Raw genomic sequence first — 23879 nt, forward strand, 5'->3', positions numbered from 1 at the left:
CTGTTTAGTTAGCCCTTTGAATATCAAATCAAACATTATAGACAATTATTGATATCATAGATGCCATAGTCTCATTTGCCTTTATTTGTGTTTGCAGCAAACTCTCATGGTTGCAAGATTATAGTAAGTTTGCACTTCTTGCCATTGTTCTATCAACAGGAATGCCACTGAGCCTTTAAACTGGGATTTACATTATTCAGTGGTTTTCTTCATGTGGTTCTGCACAGTGCAGAAGCCACAGTATTAAGATTCGTCCCCTTTACTTGCATTGTGGTGGAGAAGCAAGAGATGATGGTATACTTAGGATTCCTCAGTTTCAGAGGAGCAGAAATATGCGAAGTTTGTTCTGTTTTATGTCTGTTATTTTGCAAAATCTCTCTGATCTAATGTTCCAATTTCATGATTGGCAGACACACTTATCAGATGCACAAAAAACAGCACACACTAATAGTTTCAGGGAAATACAAATCATGTTCAGACTTAATTTGCTCCCCCAGAATAAGTATTACTGTATCTATCATGTAGACAAAAAACTGCTCTTAAATGCAGTTGGAATAGTTTTATGACACAGACACAAGCATGCACAGTGTGTTCATAACACAGGTGCTTGAAAGTCTGATTAAAACACACAGGTCTTCTGCTGAGGACAACCTACAGTTAAAGAGTTATAGACTTCATGAAAATACGGTATACAGTTGTATAATATCTCACTCTGGATTTTTTGGACAACAGGTGTGATAAATGTGCTGATAATGTCTGCTGCATATATGTGTTTTCATATTTAATGAACCTGCAGCAACTTTTTTATCCCTGACAGAATTGATGTATGATTTCAGTTTTAGTGCTTTAATACTTTGTGTGAGTTTGCGCAAGTATGAGAAGGAGAAGTCAGCGGGAGACAATGACAATAGCGGTCATGTTTGTCTACAGTAAATTGTCCACCTTCTACACCCACCACATGCTTACTGCGGTGGTGAAAGGGTCGTTCTCCTCCTAAAAGCTTGCCTGTGCAAATAGTCTTCCACTTCAGCTAACAGGGGCTACGAGGCACCACAAACATCCTGCCGCCTTGTATTTATTCCAAGTAGAAGTGGACATTAGGTGGGAAAGCTGTGGTTAGTAGGGCAAGCAATTTTTTTTTCAAACGGACGAGATGGTGTTGGAAGCGTACAGTTTCTGTCTTCTCTTCTCAAGCAAATCTCCCCCTTTCAGACATCAACAGACAAGATAATAAGACACTCAGAGCACAATTCCGTATTATATTCAGCAACCAAAGGCTCATCTCTTGTCAGTTTGCATTTACTCTTCCAAGGATGTGACGCTTCTATCATCATGCTGTCAAAGAGAGCCAGGCTGGAACGACAGGAGCACTCATTTCATACACTTACTGTCTACATGAAATGGTCTGCACTTATACGGATCCTGCCAAAATTGTGGAACATTTTCACAAAGGTCACCTACAGACCCCCCTCCCCAAAAGAGCAAAATGAATCTTTCATTGATTCCTGGTGTTGGTGGTCATTCACAACAAAAAGTCCACCCCGCATCTGCTCTAATGCTGTACCTTGCTTTTATTGTTTTTTTTACAAGCTTATTAGGCTTCACTTACTATCAGATTGTTCACTGGATTAGTGAAATTAATTTCATCAGGACAATTCAACATGTCACCCACAGAGGACAGTCTTTATTTTGGAGAGTATGTACGCTTGCGTTATTTGAAAAGTTCCAGCACAAATGTTAGTTTGAACAATTTTCACAGTGCAAACGTTTTCATCAACCATTTTTTCAGTGGGTGCACATCATGGATTTTGACTTTAAATGTGATGTGTCCTACTTTCATAATTCCTCTTGGGTTTATATCTGGTAGTTGGCTTACAAGTGGCCAAATTAAGTATACTGATATACATAATGCAGGGTATGTAAGAAAAGGTATAGCCACTCGGTTGGAAAAATTAAAACTACTAGTGGACAGTGGTGAGACAGCTTCAAGAAAACACCTGGACTAACATTTTTCTTTCTCTTTGTTGAGTTTCAAAGTTAAAACTCTCACATTTTACTTTGACATTGGCCTCCCAAAGTCACAGTTTGACTTTGATTGACTTGGTCATCTTGTCTCACTCAGTATAAAACAGTACAACACGCTTATTTCTTGTAGACTAACTTACTTACTGCCTGCTTGATATTATTACTATAGTGTATATATGGGGTAAGACTACTGTCTTCAAGCAGAATTCTCCTTTGCACTCCTTCCCACTGCAAATTCATACACATGTAGACACACAAAGAGACACGCACACACACCGCTAGAGGCACAAGTTCTTATTATTTTTGTGTAATCAGCTTAGTGAGCAGGATGCATGGTGGGATAGGCTGCTTGCTGATGCAAAGAGCCTTGTAATGTTGTGTGGTGAGGTTAAGTAATAAAGTGGCGCAAACCCAGTGCTGAATGGGCCATGCTGAGTAAATAAGAGTGGATAAAGGAGGCTGAGGGGGGAACAGGTCTCTCTGCAGGAGGTGGATCTCATTATGGGGATTTCTGCTGTCTGAGAAAACTTGAAAACAAGCTTAATGCATGCCTATAAAGCAGGTGTAATACATTTGCTAATGTGCCCGCAGTGGCCATGGCTACAGCAACACAATCGACGTGTGGCATGAAGGACGGGGAGGGAGGATGAGCATGAGGCACACTTCTTGTTTTCAATGCAAACAGCAGCAAAGGTCATCAGGTTTCACGGATGCTTGGTTATGTGGAGATGACTTTGAGCGACGCATAGAACTTCAAAATAACTGACAATATAATTCTCCCCATTGTTTTTATATTTAAAGTTAAAAAGGTTATTTTTGCCTTGACTAGAAAGTACTCCAAAGAAAAGCACATTATAAGTTCTGTAGGTGGACAGCTGTGGGGAAAATAAATTGAATTTCAATATGCATTTATTTTAGTTATACACTTTCTTTAAGTTGTGAAATCATTTTCAGAAAAAACCTACATGTTGTGTAGTATGCGCTCCATAACCAATATCAATAAGCCTTTCATGTAGAGCTAACAAAGAGGCATCACATCTCCTGGCACGGACACGGTTGGTGTTGTTGAGATGTAATTGAAGCTGCAAGGGTCACATTTTCGGAATAGAAATTACAGTCTTGTCTTTGACTTGTGTGGCGTGAACCAGAGATGCATCCCACAGCCCTTGTGTCCTTCACAAGCCTTTATTATTTATAACGCTCGCTCTTTGAGCAATGACCAGTACTAATGCATAACCTTCTGTCCTTCTGGCTGATTCGCTTCCTTTGAAACCAAAGATTGAGGCAGGAGAAGTGGGTGTATGGTGGATGAGGCTGGGGTGTGGGCAGATGGAGGGAGGGAGGGAGAGGAGGGAGAGTTGGGGGGGGGGCTAGTATAGGGCAGTGGAGATCCAGGCTATCGAGAAGTTATTATGTTTTTTCCCTTTATATCTGAGGATGTGGAATAACACTGTGATGCTTCTTTTCTCCAGAATAGAGTTATGGGCTTCAAAGCAATACTATTTCCTGACGTCCCTCCTTCCACTATTTGTCTGCTCCACCAGAATAATGTACTGGGAGGGGGTGGGGTGGGTTGGGATTGGGTGGGGTGTCTTTTAGCTACATGATTATTTGCTTGTTTCCACCTGTACCCACTCAGTCCTGTAAATATCACCACAACAGGGGCATACAGTAACTAATACAGGACTTTTTCCAGATAAACTCATTTCTAGATAAAGTCCATTTAGCTCAGGTACAGTGGAGGTAAGATATACTCTTTCGCAGCCTGTATCACCTGATGTTATCCTATAGTGATTGAGCCTGTTCCGCGGCGCTGCTGTGATCCATTGTTATTATACCTCTATGACAGAAGGAACGGATGAGGAGGGGGAGAGGAGGCTTCGAGGGGGCAAGGGGTAGAAAGTGGGACATAGGCAGCATTAGTGCCTGATAGCCTGGGGGGCCCAGGCTGATGTGTCAGGCATGACATGTGGGTGTCTAGCCCCCCACGCACACTCACACACAACGTCCACACTGTGTGCCGGACTGCCCTCACACCCCACCGGCTACTTCTAAATGTCCTGCAGTTGACCAGATGCAACGTAGGATGGACAAATATCAAAAAGGATGCTGTTTTTAACACAGTTTGAGGATGCGGATGTTGTTTATTCTGTTAATTGGCAGGAAATAGTGTAAAATGCCCATCACAACTTCCCAGAAAGCTATGGTGGTATTTTTAAATTGCTGATTTTGTCAAACCAACCATAGTCCTAAACTAGAAATAAAAAATATTCAATTTATAATGTTTTTAAAGCAGCAGATACAAACATTTCGGAGGCTGGAAGCAGTGGATGTTTTGCCTGATAAATCACTTAAATAATTAATTGATTATTGATTATTTTCTGTCAATGGACTGTTGGAATAATTAGCTGTTACTGTAGTTTCTGTGCAATTTGAAATTTTTCTTCTCTGTTTTCTTGACGTCATAAGTGTGTCTGCAACCAATCATAACATTTTCACTATCAATTAATCCATCTCTGTTTCCCAAGAACCACACATTCAAATGTAATGATGTACATGATAAACCTGATATAAAACAGGGAAGAGTTGAAAATCTTCAGATTATAAAGCTGGAACCAGAGCATTGTTGGCATTTTTGCTTGAAATCGGTTATCTGTAATAATTAATTTATTGTTTTCAGTTCTAATCATAACAGCTTTGTCTTCATATATAAATAAAGTAGAGAGGTATGACACAGAGCGAGAGGAAGGCCTTATTTCAGCGCAGGGTTGCAGGCTGCAGGCAGCAGAATCCTATTTACAGCAAATATCATTTAAGTAATTTAGGAGGAGGAGCAATAGTGAAGCAAGCATCTCCTAAAAGGCTTATAGCTCTCTAAAGCTTCATCTCAGCGTCCCGCCTTTGCTGACGGCCGTAAAAGGATGAAGAATAATTTGGATTGTTATTTGCCTCGTTCAACCCTGAGCTAATCAGGTTGACATTGCTTTGGGAATGAGGAGGACGCTCTGTAACAGATGTGCTCATGTGCAAAGTGTCCCAAGTCCTCCCGTGAGGATGCAACACAAAAGCCCTCTTCTCTCCTCCCTCCTTCCGTTCCTCTTTCCCTTCTCCATCGTCCTCTCTCCATCACACCATCTCTCCTTCTTGACCTTTGAAATGGGCCTTGCCACTTCGCACCAATTTACCTCCCCCCGGTCCCTCTCGTGCTTGTGCTGCTTCCATCTCCACTCCAGCATCAAGGGAGAGACAGGTAAGAGCTGGTGCAGAGCACTCTCATGTCAGAGAGCCTTTTGGTGAAGACCTGTGGCCATGAGTGAGAGCATAAGTGTCGGAGCACAGGGGCCCTCGCTGCTTTAAGCATCGTTTGCATGCAGATTCCTCATCCATTCATCAGAAACTGGAGGTCTCGCTTCAGAGGAGTACTATTTTCTGTTGTTTACATTTAAAACCTGCCTGTGGAGACATCTATTACTCCATCGCATCTATTTCCTCTCTGCCTGTCCTTCTTCTGTCCTCTTCTTCTGCTGCCCCCCAACCCCTCATATGTGTGGCTTAACAATCACCTCAGAAATAGTCACAGAACTGCTGAGGTGTAAAATCCTTTCTGTTCGGCACACTCCGCGGCACCACCTCCTATGTAATTCCTTAACTCCATAATTCCACTTTGCGGCAGAATAATGAATGACAGAGATTTTTTTCTTTTCCCTCCGTAAGGTCTACACCCTTGAGCAACGAGGTAATCTGGCTTTAATGCTGGAGGCCTCGGAAAGATTGCCGTGGCCTCTTCTCCCTCTTGCCCCTGCGCTGGGCTCTTAATTAAGGAAATGACAGCTCTCCTAGCAGCAGCAGTAGCCATAATGTAGCTAATAGTGTTACAGACAGCCACTCAAAAGTCAGTCTCTGGTGATTTTCTATCCCCAGAAACACTATTGACCTATCCCTTGCAGCTTCTCCACCCCAGCCTCTAAACAGAGTATTACTTTCCCACCGGTCCAGAGGGAACCATCTGACTAAGAGCACCTGGAGTTATTGGCAGCAGATTATGCCCTGTGTTATTGTTGAGGGCTTTGGTGGGAGTAATGAAACACTGAGCTAAATCACAGGTGATTTTGGCTCTCTTGCATTCTACAAGGAGTTAAGTAAATCACTATAAAGCCCACACTGCATATTATAGACTGCTCTCTTCCATACAGTGCCGGTGCCTTGTTCGTAACAGTACTTTCTGGACTTTACTCCAGGCTGCTGTAGATAGAAAAATGAAAGTGAAATGATCTGTCGCACTACATTTCTTTCTCTCTCAGCTCTCTGCAATGCCACATCAGCTTTCCAAGTGGTATTAACAAAATCAATGTTGACAATCCAGGACAATTGGTCGCGTATTGATGGAATTAAACCTTGTGTATGATGTGGCTTGTTGTTTATCTGTGTCCATCCTTTTTTTTTTTTTTGCTCGAACAGATCCCTGTCCAACATAAACGCACTGAATCAACAACACAACACACGTTTGGTGCTGAAAATCATATTATCGCTTCACATGTCTTTGCACTGTGATTACCACAGCTGCAATAACTCCACTCAGAGGAACAATTAAGAACATAATTAACTTAAAATCTTCACTCTTTTTAGATGTGGAATTATTTTCCACGGATTAGATTTCAGTAGCAAAATGATTGACAACATCTTAATAGCAAACACATGCACTCAGCCAGACATTTTCAAAAGAACCATTATAAAAATGGGGGTTGGCTGTTCATTCTGAATAGCCTGAATCGTTACCAGGCCTCTCTCGTACATTTGACAACTTACATAATGCATTTCCACTAAGATAGCTTAAGTGTTAAAGCTTCTTTTATGGGCAAAAATTGATTCATAAATGCACTGAGGCGAAAGCTAACATGAACACAAAGCTTTCAATAACACCCATTTTATTCAGACTGTCAATGTATGAAGCGGTTGCATTAGACAAGGTGGCATGCTGATTGCTTTATGAAATCCAGGCTAATTGTTTTGTGGCGTAGTCCTTGGGGCACCCTGCATTAAGACAGGCCGAATGAAGTCAAATAAATATAGCTCTTTGCACCCACCCCAACCCCCTCCCTCCCCTCAACACACACACACACACACACACACACACACACACACACACAGAGCACAGACAGGCCTTCTGCCTTGTGTGGCATTGAAAGTCGCTCTCCAGTGGCCACTTTGGTGATCAATGAAAGAGAATTTATATAGTGGTGGATATTGGCAATATTTCCATGACATAAGTCACATCAAATTGCACCCTGTGCCCTGTGCTAAATATGATTATGTCACTTACATAAAAATAATTATTTTCACTGTCACTAATAATGACGTTGTCAGTATGAGTTTGGATTTAATCAAGTCTATGTTTTGTGTAATTAAATTCATCCTCTTACTTTAAGTCAAGGCCATTATAAACCCACTGTTTGCGTGTACAAGGGCTAAAGAGTGTTTTCTGTTCTGAATGAAGATGTGATTTAAGTACACTAGTGCTGTTACAACAGCAATTAAATTGCTCAGGAAATTCAAAAAAGAGATGAAGCCTGAGTGTCTCAGATAAATGTAAAGCTATGTTGAATGTGCGTCGCCTGTTCTTTCATCCATTTGGCCTCTGCTTTCATCTCTCCTCACATCAATACATCCATTCATTCCATTTTATCCATTGTGTGACCTGCGTATAATCACGGCATCAAAGGACTTTCTTTTTAGTAAAGGTTTGATCGAGATATTTTCTCTCTTTTTTTTCTTCTTTTCCTGTGTACAGTACTAATCTCCATCTGGAAATCCATTTAAGAATCATTCACATTGGATAAGTAGATTTTTTTTAAAGAAAAGAAAAGCAAAACATGTACAAAGACTCTAGTAATAAAAAAGAATTGAAGATTGACTCCCTGGGCATTTCTCCTGTCAGCTATTTAATTTTGTTAAAGAAATTACACAAATCCTTTGGGGGAAGATGTGCATGTGTATTTATTTATTATTGATTTTTTCCCCCGCGATAAATGTGTTAACGTTACAGATATTTGCAAGGGGATGAAGCTTTCTAAGTTATTGTGAAATGCTGCAATGAAAGGCATCAAGGAATCGTTATTCAGAAAGTCTCCCACACTGTTTATCAGATAGAATACATTATTCACAACCAATATCTTAACTACAGTCATGAGCCGTACTCTTTGGAGCTTATTGATGATGTTATAAAGTCTCATTCCTTCATTGTAGTCGGGAATCTTAATTTAGCTTAATTGGCTTTTTTTATGATGATAACTGGATAATTCGCTGGAGTAAAAGTTTCTCTGTTGCACTGCTGGGTTTGTTATTGTTATCACAGCGTGGCAGCTGTATATAGAGAATTTCCTTTGAGATGGTTGGAAAGTTTGAGTTGCTGTAAATGAAAATCAAACTGTTTCAAGTCTGGGGGAAAGAAATTACTTTAATTTGATAACATTTAAAGAGAGAATTAACTGCTTAGAGACAATGCCTCTGATGAAATCCTGTAGAAGAATTTGTGGCCTCATGATATGCACTCTCCAGTTCTCCAAATAAATGTGAAATTATACAACAGATTATGATGATGGTATTCTTTATCTGTAGCTTTGTATTGACTCAGATGCAGTCACAAAGTCTTTCCTGTATGTTCAGATTGATCTTAATTCCAGAAACCGAGTGCACAGGGTGGGGCTGTGCACAACCATGATCCATAATGGGTGAAATAATTGGTGAAAAGAGACTGGCTTGTCAAAATATCCACTGCGTTGCGAGGCTGATAAGCGAGAGGATGTGGACCTTCATCGAGAAGCAGGGCCAGCCAGCCAGAGGTAGAAACCAGCTAGAAAAGCAGGCTTCCCCTTGGGCTTTCACATCAACCATCAAATGCTTGAGGTTCATTTGTTAGGTCATGCCATTCACCAATTATTTGGATTTTATGTAAAGATGAAGTGATTTTAGTTGGCGGAGGGGAGTTTAAAATGTAATGCATAAATATACTTGACAGGCAATGAGATCTTGCTGGCGAGGCTTTTCAATAGTGCATTTTGTATGAAGCCTTTATAAAAGGACTAGAAAACCACTGCATGCCCTGTATGTTTAACAGAAAACAACCTATTCATCCATGAATAAAAAGACACAATACATCAGGGCTTTATTCTTTATTTAAAAGCTGCGATATTCCATTTAAGAAAATCGATCTGATAGAGGAAATGTGATTACATTTTTAAAATTCATTACCAACATTGTGTGGTTAATGAGGTTATGTGGCCTTCAAACACATTTCCACACGATTGGCCTGACTTCATCTACAAAATCCACTTTATTCAAGGTAAAAGCTGTTTTATGAAGAAGCCAGTACATTTAAAAAGATGTTTTACTAAATTTTTGTCAGAGGTTTGTATCACATATTCAAAGCAGACCCATGCTTATTAAATTACAGATGGCACAGAACCTTTTTGTAAAATGATTGTATTGATGATTTTAAAATAGATAAGTCAATTTTACAGTATTGTGCCTGTAAATTAACTTAACAACTAGTTTCAGGCATTTTTAAAATCCCTCATTTCAGTTGTAGGTAGGAGTTTATACATGATATTTGAGGGAACAGAACAAAATAGCATCTTCCACCTCATTTTGGGCATTTACTCTAAAGCCCCTGAACGCTTATTTCTTTACCACGTGAACTACTTGTGACTAAATAAGCAACAATTAAAGTTGAAGTTCAAATGAAACTATTTCACATAATATTTATTCAAAGAATCCCACTAAGAAAACAAGCTAATCCAGAACAAATCAGGACTGTGTGGGTCCTGTTGAGGGGGTTTGCTCAGATTGTGTGTGGTGTGGTTTGCTCAGATTTTATTGACAATAGCCTTGTAACACAAGGAAACATCCCATACATGACAAAAACAAATTACTCAATCACTTAATAAATATGTTTCCAAATAAAAAGCTTAAATATTTCTGCTTAAAGGCTGATCACAAGCTGTAAAGCTTGTCACTAAGAGAACAGGTGTCTTTGTTTGTAATACCACATAGTTTTACAAGATTTTGTTTCAGCAGCACTCCACCAACTTATTCAAGAGACATTCATCCTCTTAACCAACCACTAAAACATCTTTTCAACTCTCTTATTTGAAGTCTCATGAAAATCAGTGCAAGGTTGCTTCGAGTATCACACCTTGTGTTTGTCAATTTGTTTCATATTGTTTTTGGAGCGTAAAGAATTATAAAAGCACAGAATTCTTGCTTTAAACCTGAATGTTTCCTTAGTGCCTTTTATCCGTCAGCCTCAGATATTTGTCCATAATCACAAGTTTAGGTTCAAGTTTTCAGACATTCTTGTTTTTAGTAACATGCAGTTCTTTCTGCAAGATTTACTCATCTTTGCACTCCACAAGCCTTTGTGTCAACTGTGAGGCGTTGTGCGATCTTGATATCATCGGGGTCAAAGGGTGAGGGTCAAAGCAGCCTTTTCTGACTTTTCAGAGCAGTCCACACTCGGCACGCTGCTGAGAGATCCTGTGAGATAGGGATTGCTATGATATCCAATCGTTGGTGTCCTTTATTTTCCCTGCAGCCATCAGCAAGCTTATTATCATGTCCCTGTCTGCTCCGCTCCACTCTGCCCTCATAGCAAACAGGTCTAATTGTGTCTCGTAGCTGCAGGCTCAGAACAGAGGGGGAGGCGGGGTGAGGGTGGGTTTAGATGAGTGATACTCAGTGATGTAAATGGCTGAATAATATGGCCCCAGCGTTTGTGGTAGAGCTCTATCTCTCGGCGGTAATCTAGGCCATCGGGGACCCGCCAGTATGCATCATCTCCCATCAATGAGCCTCTCCACTGGTTGGTAATTTATTCAGCGCTACAGCAGTTATTGATAAAACACTTAAATACAAATTCCCCTCCTTTCCCAACTGCCCTCCTCAGCTGTGTTCAGCGCTCTGTATTGTAAAATCACAGCTTGGTCTGTGTTGTGTGTTTATCTGCTTATGCTGACTGTGTTGATCTAAGGTGGAATCTTTGTTTTCTCTTGTCCTCCATGGATCTCTGTTGCTGTCTCAGGAGCTCGCGATGGTTCAGTCCAGTCTGATGCCAGCAGCAGTCCTTCAGAGCAGAGTCAGCTGGGCCAGTCTCACCCAGGATACCCACTGGGTCCACAGGTGAGTGAGAGGAACCCAAACTTGAAACACACTGCATTTTTAACCAGTGATGATGTGAACACCCTGATAATACTAATAGCCTGATTAAGACATTTACATAGTTTACAACTGATCAACTTATAAAATAATCTATCTATCTAAGCAGCAGCACCACTGCCACCCTGTTATGTTTGACTGAGTGCAGACTGGACGCTTCAGTGACTCACTACCACTCAAAGTGGTATTATGGCTAGCTGGTTAGCATGCTAACTTCATTAGAAAAAAAGAAATAGATAGTAGTAGTAAATAGAAGTAGAAGCTCTTGATGAGAAAAGGAGTGAAGTTTGATGCTGAGCTTGCAACATTTCCTCTAGACTTATAAGTAAACAGCTGTGAATGCTAACAGCCTAACAATTGCAAAAACTTACAGCACCATGTAGCACCTTTAAATATTCATGACTAAATAAGTAACAGTCAGTTTCAAAAATTCCAAAATCCTGATTGGTTGACATAAACGAGGGAATACAAAACAGAAATCTCAAATTTGAAGTAAAACTAACTGTCTAACTGTGGCAGAAAATATTGTATTTAAATTACATGGTCTAATTGTTTTGCTGACAGTAGTCCCTATGACCCACACATTCACTTTTTTGTCACATTTTTCACATGTAATAAAATGATTCTTTTTGTATCTGAGGATCCTCTCTTTTCCCAATAATGAGGAAACCAGGATATCTTGTTGGGTTTTCATTGGTTTCTCAGTTCTTCTGAGTGTATTTTTGTTGGTTTGAACTACTTCAGCAGCTCCCTGTGTCTCCAGTGTTTTCTAACTGACTTCAGATCTCTGAAAATGGTTGTTTTTCTGCCTTTACTAGCCTCGCTGCTCTTTTTTTATTCGATGATCATTATTGCACGTGTGTAGAATAAAAATATAAACAAGCCAAACGTAAGCAATGTACACTAAGAGTAATTCAAAAGACTGATGACTAACTCAGCTCTGCTATTCGTGTTATGTTTACTCTGATCAAAGCTATAAGGTGTTTGCATGACAGTTTCACTAATCAACTTATGTGTTACTCTGCTTCTAATCAAATTCTCACAGTGTGAGACATAAAACACCTTCAGTGAACGCTGCACCAAGAATCCTTTTCAGCTAAAATGTGAAATTGTAATTTATTTGTCATCACGTATCATCTTCAAATGTAATTGAGTTGCGGCACTAATGAGCTGACAATACAGGCCTTGTCAAAACAAGCAGGGGAGCAAAGAGCCTGAGCCTGCAGCCCTGTTAATAGCTCAATCAGGCATTGTCCTATCTGATTGGATTTATTGGCCTAGTGGCTCGCCGATGTTTAATGAACATCTATCTCATTAGTGTTGCTCAATGTCACCGCACCACACACACACACACACACACACACACACACACACAAAGAGTGTCAGGTTTTCTCCACCCTCTTTAATAAGGCCATTCTCCCTGCACACAGTGTTACTCAATGACAGTCAATCCTCATCAAGATAAACAAAAGAGGAAACATGAGAGGAGGAAAGCTGTTCAGTTTTGTTGAGTAGGTTTGCAGGGTGAGAAATCCCTGGTGAAAGAGTCAATCTGCCACGAGTGGAGATAAAGAATGAGCTTAATTAAAAGCACTTTTCTGATTACACGTACCCTCACTGGTCAGAGCCACTGTTTTGGTAATAGATAAGAAATAAACACAAAAGGGGAAGCATCTCGAGCAGCCAGCAGTTAGAGTCTGAGCCTCAGCAGGCGGCTCTCAACAGTCACCATCTAATATATTAATGCTGTCAGTACAGTCTCTGTGAAGCTAACACTTTTCAGAAACAAAGGCGCTCCGCATGCCATACCCAATTCTCTTGTTCCAGGATCAATATGTTTTGATAGATTCTCGCTCCAGAGCCGGATATTGTTCGAACAACCATTATCCGATGGTAGTTTACCCAACATGAATCCACCTTCCTTCTGTTTCCCACTCGCAGTTAGGATGACAAAAGTCTGCTATCTGGGTGATTATGGGCAATTTCTCAGTGCCAGAGCTGCCAAGCAGACAGAAGGGCCTATTCTCCCCTGATGGGCAGAGAGGCTGGGTACCACATCCAGTCCTGAGTGGGGCTGCTTCCCCAACCAGAGCCCAACACACACCCAGTTCTGTGCGTCTGTGTGGCCCCTAGGAGACCACTTCTCAACACTCAGCTGTCAGGCCTGCCAAGCACTGTACAGCAGCTTTCCAACAGCACCTATGGCGAGGGGGAGTGAGAGTATCAGGCGAAAAGCCAGAAGACGAAGTACTTGTAAAATCTAGCTGAGTGATGCTGGGGAATCTTGTAGTAAAAGCTTGTTGTGTGGCTGTAGAGGTGAGCTAATTATGTTGATGCTAAATTTATTCATATCTCTGATTTTGATATGAGCATGTACAGTGATCTCACCTCAGATGGAGATTATAATCAGTCTTAAACTGGCACAACAAACAGCCTAAAGACCAAGAGCGTGCTTTAAAGAAAAAAAAATCTCCAAAGTGCTTTCTCTCGGCAGCTCTGTGTCTAACAGCTGCCTGGTTCTCCAAAGCTGCCTGTAATGATAAATAAATCAGGGCTACATCTGATAATTGTAGAATTGTCTTTTAATGTTATTCCCTTCTATGTGAGGCTGTCTTTGCTGTCAAGCCTGGCAATCTCATTTTGTTTGGCTCAGAGATGAAATGTTCAAAGAGTGTCTTTGATTATATACTGCTTCGATTCAAGATTAAATTTAGTTTAAAACGCAAGATTAAACATATGTCACTTGGAGCTAACAAATGCATCGCCTTTGTTATTGTCCTTTGAGGATTCTTTGAGCTACCGAATTATTAATTCATTTTTTAAAGTTAATGGCAAATGTCATTTTGAATGCTCTCAGAAGCGTCAGATATTGTCATTGGTTATGCACTGTTGTTGTGTATCAAAGCAAATGTTGAGAAAGAGGAATCCTATACAGTGTTTGTGATTACTCCTGCCAACAACAATCACCTCTCAGTGCTTTTTTCCCCTTTAACAGCCTAGAAACACAAACAGGTATTCGTTTGTCTTTCAGTGCAGATATTTCGCCCTGAGATCTCTCCGTGCTTTGTGGCGTTAAACCCACGTGACCTCATACCTCTTAAACTGTGATCGCATGTGTGTGTCGGAGCGGGGCGCAGGCGTTCTTGAACCATGCAGGGTTATCACAGTGACACGCCTGTCACCTAGGAGCACCAGGGCTCGGGAGTACGGTGGGCTCCTTCGCACCAGTCAGCCCGCTCTGCATCCTGTGCAAGCTGCAGACACACCATGCAAAACAGAAGCAGATAGCTGACAATTGGAGTTAAAGGCTTGTGAACTTAAGTCACAGTGGAGGAGTCAACACAGTGCAGCCAGGCTTACCTAGCAACGTCTAAAGGCTGCTTTACTGTGGACACAACACAAGCTGACAATGTAGTTTTATTATCAGTTTTATTCCAAACAATTCAATTCAACGTTTAAAGAGTAATTTTGTCAGATTTTGCAGCATCTTCAGCATCTCCTGTCTCGTACCTCCTGTGCAAATTCAGTTTGACATGCTACAGCACTGACATAATTTGAAAAAAGGTTTTATGAGAATGAATGAAATGTAAGATGTCATTCCCAGTGTATTCATGGAGATTTCAGCCACGGTACAAACCTTCCCACTTCTGGCTCAAAGCTCTCGATGAAAAATGTGTTGGTGTATTTCCAAACCCACTTCCTCGGAAAATGCATTTGAAGAGATCTTCTACTGTGCAAAATATCTCAGAGCGATACTTCTGATAACATATCTTTTCCTCTATGGGTATGACTGCCCCGATTCCTCTTTAACTAATATGAATGAATGGATACATGAAGAGATGAGAGTGATGTGTTATATCCCCCATCAAAAGAGTAAAGTACTGCCACTTTTTTTTTCTGAATAGTACTGTGTATTTCAGGCACATTTCTGTGGTACCAGGGATTTGTTCAATGAGATAAAACATAAAACACTCTGCATCTCTGTGAGAGAAAAGTTCTCAGCTCTTTTCACAAAGATTGGATTTGATCTGTGTCAGTACCAACGGCAGTGTGTTTTGACTGTCAGTCTGTGACACAGCAAAGCGCAGAATTCAGCTGCAAAAACAACTGCATTCATCAAAACACACTGATTAGTCATACAGTCGAGTTGGTGACATCTGCTTCACTCCTTCACTTGTCTCAATTAAACATCACAGGATGTAAAATAGTGTGTGTGCATTCATCAGTTGCATGTGATGTCCTAATTCTGTATTTTACCTACAACAAGTAGGAGCAGTAATTAAATATTAATGGACGACAGAGGAATCTAATCATGTTGTGCAAAATTCAGGTGTTTTAGCCAGTGATTCTGAGCAAGCTGTAATTAATAACTAGCACAATTAGCCATTAATGGTTTTATTTAACACATATGAGGTGTTGCTGTCATGTAATCCTTAATAGTGGAACACAGTTCATCAGTTATATTATTTTAGTTGATATTCAATTTGTTTTCCACACCATTATATACGTCACTATTTGAATATATCCTTATAAATATTGTAAAATGGGTTTTATCCACCTGGATCCATACTACACATACAGTAGGTTTGAGTTGCACAGGGTATATAACATTAATGGTGTTGTGTATGCCAAAGAGAAAAAAGTGTTACTTTTACATCCTTCATTACCTAAAATAATAATATTGTATTTTAATTACAGATACTTTCAAAACGTCAGAGGTTTGACCAAATTTTAAAGTAAACACATTTTAGACTTTAATTTACAGTATTAAGTGACAGTTTGGGTGTGTGTTTAAAATAGGTGATGGGTGAACGTTTCTACCCCAAGATAAGCAACTGTAAGTAATCAGATTACATACAGTGTTTAGCTGACATTATGAGGGGAACATACAGTCACAGAAATGTCCAGGTGGAACACAATTAAGTGCAATTAATAAAGACTTTTTTTTAAATGCCTTGTTTAACACAACTAATGATATGAAACATATTTAAAATGAAAATTTATCTCCAGTGATACTATGGATGTGTCTGTGCATGTGTGTTTTCTGTATGTTTTGCAGTCTCTCCTGGTGGCGCAGCAGCTGGCCAACGCAGTAGGTGGCGTGATGTCCGGGGCGGCACCGGGCATGAACCAGCCCATCCTCATTCCTTTCAACGCAGGCGGACACCTGGGTGGGCAGCAAGGCCTGGTCCTCTCCTTGCCCACGGCCAACATCCAGAGCCTGGTGGCTGCTGCTGCTGCGGGGGGCATCATGACGCTCCCCCTCCAGAACCTGCAAGGTAAGAAAAAAGGGCCAACTAGACTGGCTTGTATGACAAAACAAGGTCAACCTGATATTCCAGGAGGAAAACAGAAAATACTTCAGGTACTCTAGTAAACCGATGGACGTTCTAAACAAACATCAACATTTTAAATCTATTTTTCTGTATTTTACATGATGATTCATAGAACACAAGACACCACATTTACCAGGAAGTATTAGCAATAAATACAACGAAATTTGCTCCCAATAAGAGTTTGTTACTTCAACTGTATGACATGAAACAGTTTTTTGTTTTCTCTTTAATAAAAATGCTTTACAAAGCTTCCAAGCAGGTAAGAATACTTCAGGGGTTTGTATCCCAAAAAGCTGCTATCCTCAACTTGCCCGGAGGAACAACCATATTAATTACAGGTCAACGTTTTGCAGTGCAGCGCAAAAGCACTTTATGCCTCTTTTCTGTGCATAAGAGTGCACTGTACTTCACTTTTTTTATCTCTTTTCCACCTCATCTGTCCATCCACATGGCTGTACTTATCCTTGCCTTTTAAACTTTAATGCCCAAGTGTTCTCTTTTTGATCATAGTTGTAAATGGTTTTCATTTTAATGTTTAAAACATTGTCTCTTTTATACCATTAGATTGAGGGATGGATGGGGAAACAGTCAGTCATAAATCTTGGATGAGAGAGCTGCACTAATGTAAAAAGATGCCAGGCTACATGTAAAGCAGTGTGTTTTTAGGATGGAGATTACAATAATGCCGGTGCAGCACAAAGTGCAGGGAAGGCTCCCTTCATGTGGGGAAATGGATGGACAGATGCCCTGAGTGAGGAAATGTGGAGGTAGAAGCCTAATGGACACAAACATGCATAAATAACAGCAGCCATCGCTGTGGGCAGAGCTTTTAATAAACCTGCATCTATCCAGCGAGCCCTTCAATGTATCCGTCAGTAGTGGACGATAATGGGCCCAGCAGGCCCGTCTGACTCACACTTCAACAGATCTTCCTCCTGGTGCGTGAGGGACAACCCAAAGGCTTCAGTGATCTGATGAACTGATCGACAAACACATTGTCAGGGTGTCAGAATGCCAAAACAAACACCTCTCAGTCATCCTCATTGTTCACTGCCAAACAAACCAACAGACAGTCTGGAATCCAATGTCCTGATAAAATTCCCCATCCATGAGAGATAGTGAAAAAAAAAAAAACTGTTGTGGAGAAATGCCTCTGTGGCAGATCTTTTTTTAAGCGTGTGGACTGACAGACTGCCTGTTCGCACGTCCTCTTATCTGAAGGGGATGCATTGAAGGGACCTCCATGGAGAGAAAGTGACACAAGTCACGAGTGAAGCTAAATGTCTTGACTGTGTCCGGGCCCCTCTGGCCACACGGCGCTCTTCCACTCTCCCCTGTCTGAGTTGATCACAGCTTCTCTGAATGAGGCCTGCTGGCACAGCACCTCTGTCAGACAACTGCAACTCTGGCCTCTGCCCCCGCCTCCCCCTCGCTTCCCCTCCCAGCCCCTCTGGGTCTCCAGGCCTGATTAATCACACATATAATACAGCGTCACACTGTCGCCGGGGAGCAGTCAGCTCATTTCACGACCTCAGGAGCAAGTGTGCTTTACAGCACTCACGCTGCTAGCTAATTAGCGTCAGATCAGACACAAGACAACTGTGAGGCACAGTAATGAGACTCCAGGAGGAGCCCAGCCAATGGCTGTATTTAAATGTAATGAGGCGGCTAATGACCAACTAATAAGGCTGTTTGTCTTGGGGAGTGGGTGGTTGAGGATGGAGGAATTGTGTACTTAAAATGAGAGTCAGCGTGCTGGTAGCCTTGTAGTCTTCAGACTTTTTACCCTTTATTAAAATACAGTGTTTAGTAGTGATATTAGGTCAGATTTAGTTATTTCAGACCAAATCGTTTTTGCATATTAGCTCCATTTTTTATTCAGCCTTAATGAGCCTTAAATGAAAAGACAAAATCAGAACAGGCAGTGACAACAGCATCTTTGATCATACGTTTTGATGGTGCTAATCAAAGCTGGCTCTGTAAGAATGAATGTTGACAGAAGGGAACCGGCTGGACCGCTGTGAGCTTTAGGAGGGCAGCTCCCTCAGACTGTGATGAATAACTATCACTGTAATGGGGTTGTGCTATAAAGTTGGAGCGGTTGCTTAAATAAAACTGAGCAGCATCTTGTGGCAGACTCAGTAAACACAAGCACCAGTGTAACTGGTTATTTGTCAGAATGATTTATGCCTGCAAACATGCAGTAAAAACAAATTCCCAATGAAACTAAACAAGGGAGAAAGTTATCTTTTGTGACAGAGTGCACACAATTCTAGCTGACTTCACAGAGGCAAAAACTAGGTTGGGTCATGCTAGAGGTCTGTAAATATGACAGCTCATATGGATAAAAAAATCATACATGATTTTCACAATTTTAACACAAGTATGTATGACTGATGCAGACAAAACATCTACAGATTTTTGTTTGTAGATGTGGTGCTAACTTGCGGCTGCATTTTTAATAGGTTTTCATTTCACATGATTTTATAACAAGCAAAGCATGATTACCATACTTGTAAAAGTAGTTGTATCAAAGCACTGTACATGTAATGCTCAATGGGAGGAAGCAGAACAAAGTCTCATCTGTCTACTCCTCTTCTCTGTGACTCACTCAAAGGTAATGCAAGAAGCTAGTTTACTGGAGCTCTTTCATATTAATAAGCATATCCCATCTTATTTGCTCTCAGCAGAAAGCCAGGCAGCGCATCACATCAGAGAGCTGAGTTCTAATGGTGAGGTGAGAGCATTGTTCCTCTGTACTCGTCCGCAGGAAACACAAAACAGCACTCAGGCTTCCTGATAAAGGTCGGCATCCCACTCACCTGCAGTAATGAGACCCAGTGTCAGTGCCAATCAAAGGCATGTCTGCTGTTTTGATGAAAATGCTCAGCAGTGTCGTTCGCAAGGTTGCGGGTGTTGGCATGATACAAATTAGGGAAATCACTCTGCTCATTACACCACCAAAGGGTGGGCTCCTGAGGGAAGAGCCAAATGTTTCCACACTAGTTAGACACGTCAGACTGCATCTCTTCTGCCTCAGCTGACTGCTGCTCCTTTAAGAGGTTAGCTCACCGGGCCGGGCCACTGACTTAACCTCTGTCTGCTGTGGGAATGCCTCTGTGTCCCTTTACCCGTTACATTATCGGAGTGAGAGAACTTCAAACATCCTTTTCGGGCTTGTTATAGCCACACTAGTTGCTCATTGTGGGATTCCTTTCCTCGTGTGTGTATATTTGTTGAATGATTTTTGGGATAAGAAAAGAAATAAGCTATTGTTTGTGTGCACATTCAGTCCAGCAGAGGAGTACATTAAGAGGACCCAGTGCAAGAAGTCCATATTTCCTCACATCAACATCTGCCATCTTAACACAATAGAGGCCAAACCCATCCCTTCTCCCTTATCGCTGTTTAATTTGAAGTGTTCTCAAGCAGTATGTATTCCACGTCGTCCTTTAATGATTTAACTTTGCTGTGGTTGTAAGATGACTCGCAGGGGAGAGAGCTGCATTAAATAAATAACAGTGATAAAATGTAGACCTCATACATTTCAAAGCTAATGCAACTAGCGGTGCAATAGGAGCAGCTGCACACAGTCCTGGAGCGGTAATTTGATTGATTTGTTGTGACAGCAGCCAAATAATTGAGAGTGAGAGGTGCTGCTGGAGATGAAGCGCAGGCAGAGGCAGGTTCGCTAGGCAGTCCCAGCAGATATGGCACCAGGATTCTCCTCTCTGCCATTGATATCTGCCAGCGGTTTATTGTTTGTCTTCAATAAGCAGCTTGGAAACGTGTGGGGTTACTGCCTTTGTGACAGTTTGGCGATGGGAGAGATGAGATAAAAAAAATCACCAATCAAAATGTACAGAGGAGCGACGGGAGGGTTAGAATCAAACACGCAAATTTACAGTCAGGCTGATGCGCAGGTTTACTGTACATGCACATATGAAGACGAACAGACACACTCCCACGAGACTTATGATTTATACTCTGATATCTTTTTTTGAAGCTGAGATGTGAGTAAATTTTACCCCCTGGTGTTTCACTTGTTGCAGACATGCTAATGATTTGTTCTGAATTCAAGTTACACATATTTCATAATTGCACAAAAATAACAGTACAAATGATTCACAGTGTATCTGAATGTAAAGTATGGATTTTTTTAATATATGTAACCTGAGATATTCTTACGTTTTGTGACTGGTAAGAAACCGTGGTGCTGTTTGTCTTAACCTGCTGGCTCTTGACTCATGTTTTGTTTCTGTGGATGGTGGCAGTGTCACTCTGGCTCAGCCATGCCACAGGACAGCACGCTGCCAGAGCCTGAAATAGAAAGAAAAGAAAAGAAAAAGAGGTGGGGAGGGAGAAGAGGATGAGTCTTTATGGCGGTATGGAGGAGGACAATAATATTGTTAATCAGATGTGGCTGTGTCTGCTCCTCCACAGCAAACCCTGACATCTGCCCTCACTGGTAAACACTGAGGGAGGCTTTTTGCAAACCTCCTGCCATAAACACACAGCCAACAAGACAGTCTATCCACATTACACACTGTGTCTGTCTGCACTGTGTATGCACAGAGTGTAATGCATTTATTCAAATGGGTTTTTGTAGTAGAAATGTATTAGCGGAGCATAGTTTTCTGAATTAGCAGTTTGAATTCCAGTATGACAGTTTTTAGAATTAGCTTCATGAATAATTAGAAACATGCCTAAATTATTCCATTTTAATCCAGCTGTTTTCGATTCCCTCAGCTCCTGAGCTACAACAGATTGCCCTCTGCCTGGTGTAATTAAGTTTTTAAATGTAAGACATGCATATTATTGTGTCCATTCAACCAAATTAACAGTTTATCATTTCAAAATATTACAAATTATGTGGGTGTTTTTGTAATTAAACCTCAAATATCTGAACCTTTTCTAAAATACACTGTACCCTGATATCCTGAATGAATATTAAGAATTTAAGATTGACACACACATTGATTAAGTGTCCCCATAAATTATGCACAATCAATAGAATTCATCTTTTCATCACCACATAATCAACTTATTCTTCCGAATGAATTGACCAGTCGACCACAAGTCTGAGGTTTCAATAAATCAGGGGTATTGAGTGTGATATAAATTACAATACATAATAGTGTATTGTTTTCATGATATTTCAACACTTGTAAAATGCTTCCAGTAAATGCCTTGACCACTTGGCCCCGGAGTTGTTTTGTAGAAATTACATCTCACTTTTTTCCCCTCCCTTTTTCCGGCCAGACTGTTTCCGAAAGATTTGCTAAAGGTCTGCCATATTGCTGAGGTGCAATTCAGAAGCTTTCAGCAACAATCTGTAGTCAAGCATTTTAAATGAAAATTGATTTGTGATTTACATGGTCAGTGAGGGGAAAATGAACTTATGAAATGTTGTAAATGAAATATTAGACAAGGTGCAGTGGGAGAGAGCAGACAGAGATGGTAATCTTGTGGAACTGGAATTCCCGCCTGGCAGAACTGGGTGACATTTTACATTTATCTGTGTTCTGCATGAGTTGTAATGTTAATGGTAATTTTATGGGACTGAACTGGAATGAAAATGGTGTTATCACCAATTGCTTCAAATGTGGAATTGTGTAAAGTAGCACAGCTGCATCCTTTATTTCCTGTTCCCCGGTAATGTGAGTTATTGCATGATCTGTCCTCCGAGGTTGAATGTGTGTATTCAGTCTGTTTTTATCTGTGTGTTCTCGTCAGAGCACTGTAGTATATCACATACCTTTAGCACAGAATGAAATACACACATGGTTGTATTTTGATATTAATACAAAATGCGACATCTGTGGATGTGTCTCAGGTAGGTATTTGTTTTTGTTCATGATTTCCTGCAAATTCACATATCACATTGACTTTAAATTGATGTTAATGAAAAAAATGTAGATAATCAACCTAGAGTATAGGACACATATTGAATCAGTGAAAACTTGCAGCATTATTTAAATTTATCCTCAATTTCAATCCAACTTTAAATAAGATCATAATGTAAAATAACACATCATCAATATGGATCTATCGTGGACTGAATAATACAAGCAAATCAATGTAGCATTACACTCTAATCCATACTACTTACACTCAGCCCAGATGTTCTAATTATGATCAATACCTTGTGCAGTGAACGTTTCCTATTCCCACTCTGGCCGTGTACAACGTGTATGGATTTTCATAGAGCTTGCTCTTCCATGTTTGAAAGAGAAAAGAACCAAAGAAGTGAGAAGAACAAACAAAGTGATCCTGCAGCAGCAGCAGCAGCAGAGAAGCTGTGGGAGTCTGGGAGCCAGCCTGGATCACACAGAGGTCATTTTTAAACACAGCTCTCCAGTTCCCTGTGTGTGAAACCAAAGAGTCCGTGGTGACATTTGTCAGCAGATGGTATGGAACCAAACCCCTCACCAGCGGGGACGTCTTAGCCGCTGCTAAAAGCTATCTGTGGTTACTAATTGCTGACCAGGGCCTAATTACCTTAATTAATGGCCGAGGTATCTGGGGGCCAGATTTGTGGGGGCTTTTATCAGTATCAGTGCAGCTTAAAAGGTCCCGCAGGAGGCCTGAGGAGTGTGTAGGTCCCGTGGGTGCTATTTCTGGACTAACTGCAGACACATCACAGATGGATCCTGTGGTATCAGTACAGGACGGCATGTTTGGAGAGAGATATCTGTTACTTAGAGATCATAAGAAAAGAGGGAAAAAGGGGGCTTTTCTTTTTGCACATATTTTCTGCTTTTCTCTCTCATACACACCAGCCTGTTTCCTGAATTACACCGCCGTAATTCACAATGACAAAGTAGACTTAGCACCTTTTTCCACAGACCGTGGGGGGTTTTGTTCAGTGAGCTCTCACTGTGAAATTAGCCCTGGTACTTTCATTTTCCAGCTGCAGTGAAATGGTTAAAAGACACAGATCAGCCAGTATGAAAATAGAACTGATTCAACAAAATCTGCTGCTTCCCCTTGCTTGCTCCTCACCCATCCAGCAAAAAAAACCCTCCCCCACTATTCTCTCACTTCCCCAGCCTTTTTTTTCTCCCCCCTCCGCTATCCCATCCTCACCCCCTCCCCCAGCCCCGTCAGGCACCTTGTCCGCATCTGAAGAAGGCTTGTAAGTTTCGGGTGCATACATTTCTTTTGATGATATATTGTCCCGGTGTGGAATTTCATTTACTGCCGCTGCCCTTTGCTGAACCTGTTGCTAGTCAGTGAGCACGATAAGCGTATAAGTAGCATGCTACTTCATTCATCATACATCGTTCTGGGCTCTCAAATATCTCA

The 23879-nt window shown here is 41.0% G+C and overlaps 1 protein-coding gene across 1 annotated transcript in view; it reads left to right on the top strand.

Annotated features, from left to right (window-relative positions):
* Positions 1-23879, top strand: part of pou6f2 (POU class 6 homeobox 2) — a 65298-nt gene that overhangs the window by 3207 nt on the left and 38212 nt on the right. Inside the window, exons 2-3 of the mRNA XM_018693700.2 lie at positions 11102-11199; positions 16295-16514. Of these exons, the coding sequence (XP_018549216.1) occupies positions 11102-11199; positions 16295-16514 (318 nt within the window). The remainder of the gene's footprint in view (positions 1-11101; positions 11200-16294; positions 16515-23879) is intronic.

Source organism: Lates calcarifer, linkage group LG24, assembly GCF_001640805.2.
Source record: "Lates calcarifer isolate ASB-BC8 linkage group LG24, TLL_Latcal_v3, whole genome shotgun sequence".
Taxonomy (NCBI): domain Eukaryota; kingdom Metazoa; phylum Chordata; class Actinopteri; family Centropomidae; genus Lates; species Lates calcarifer.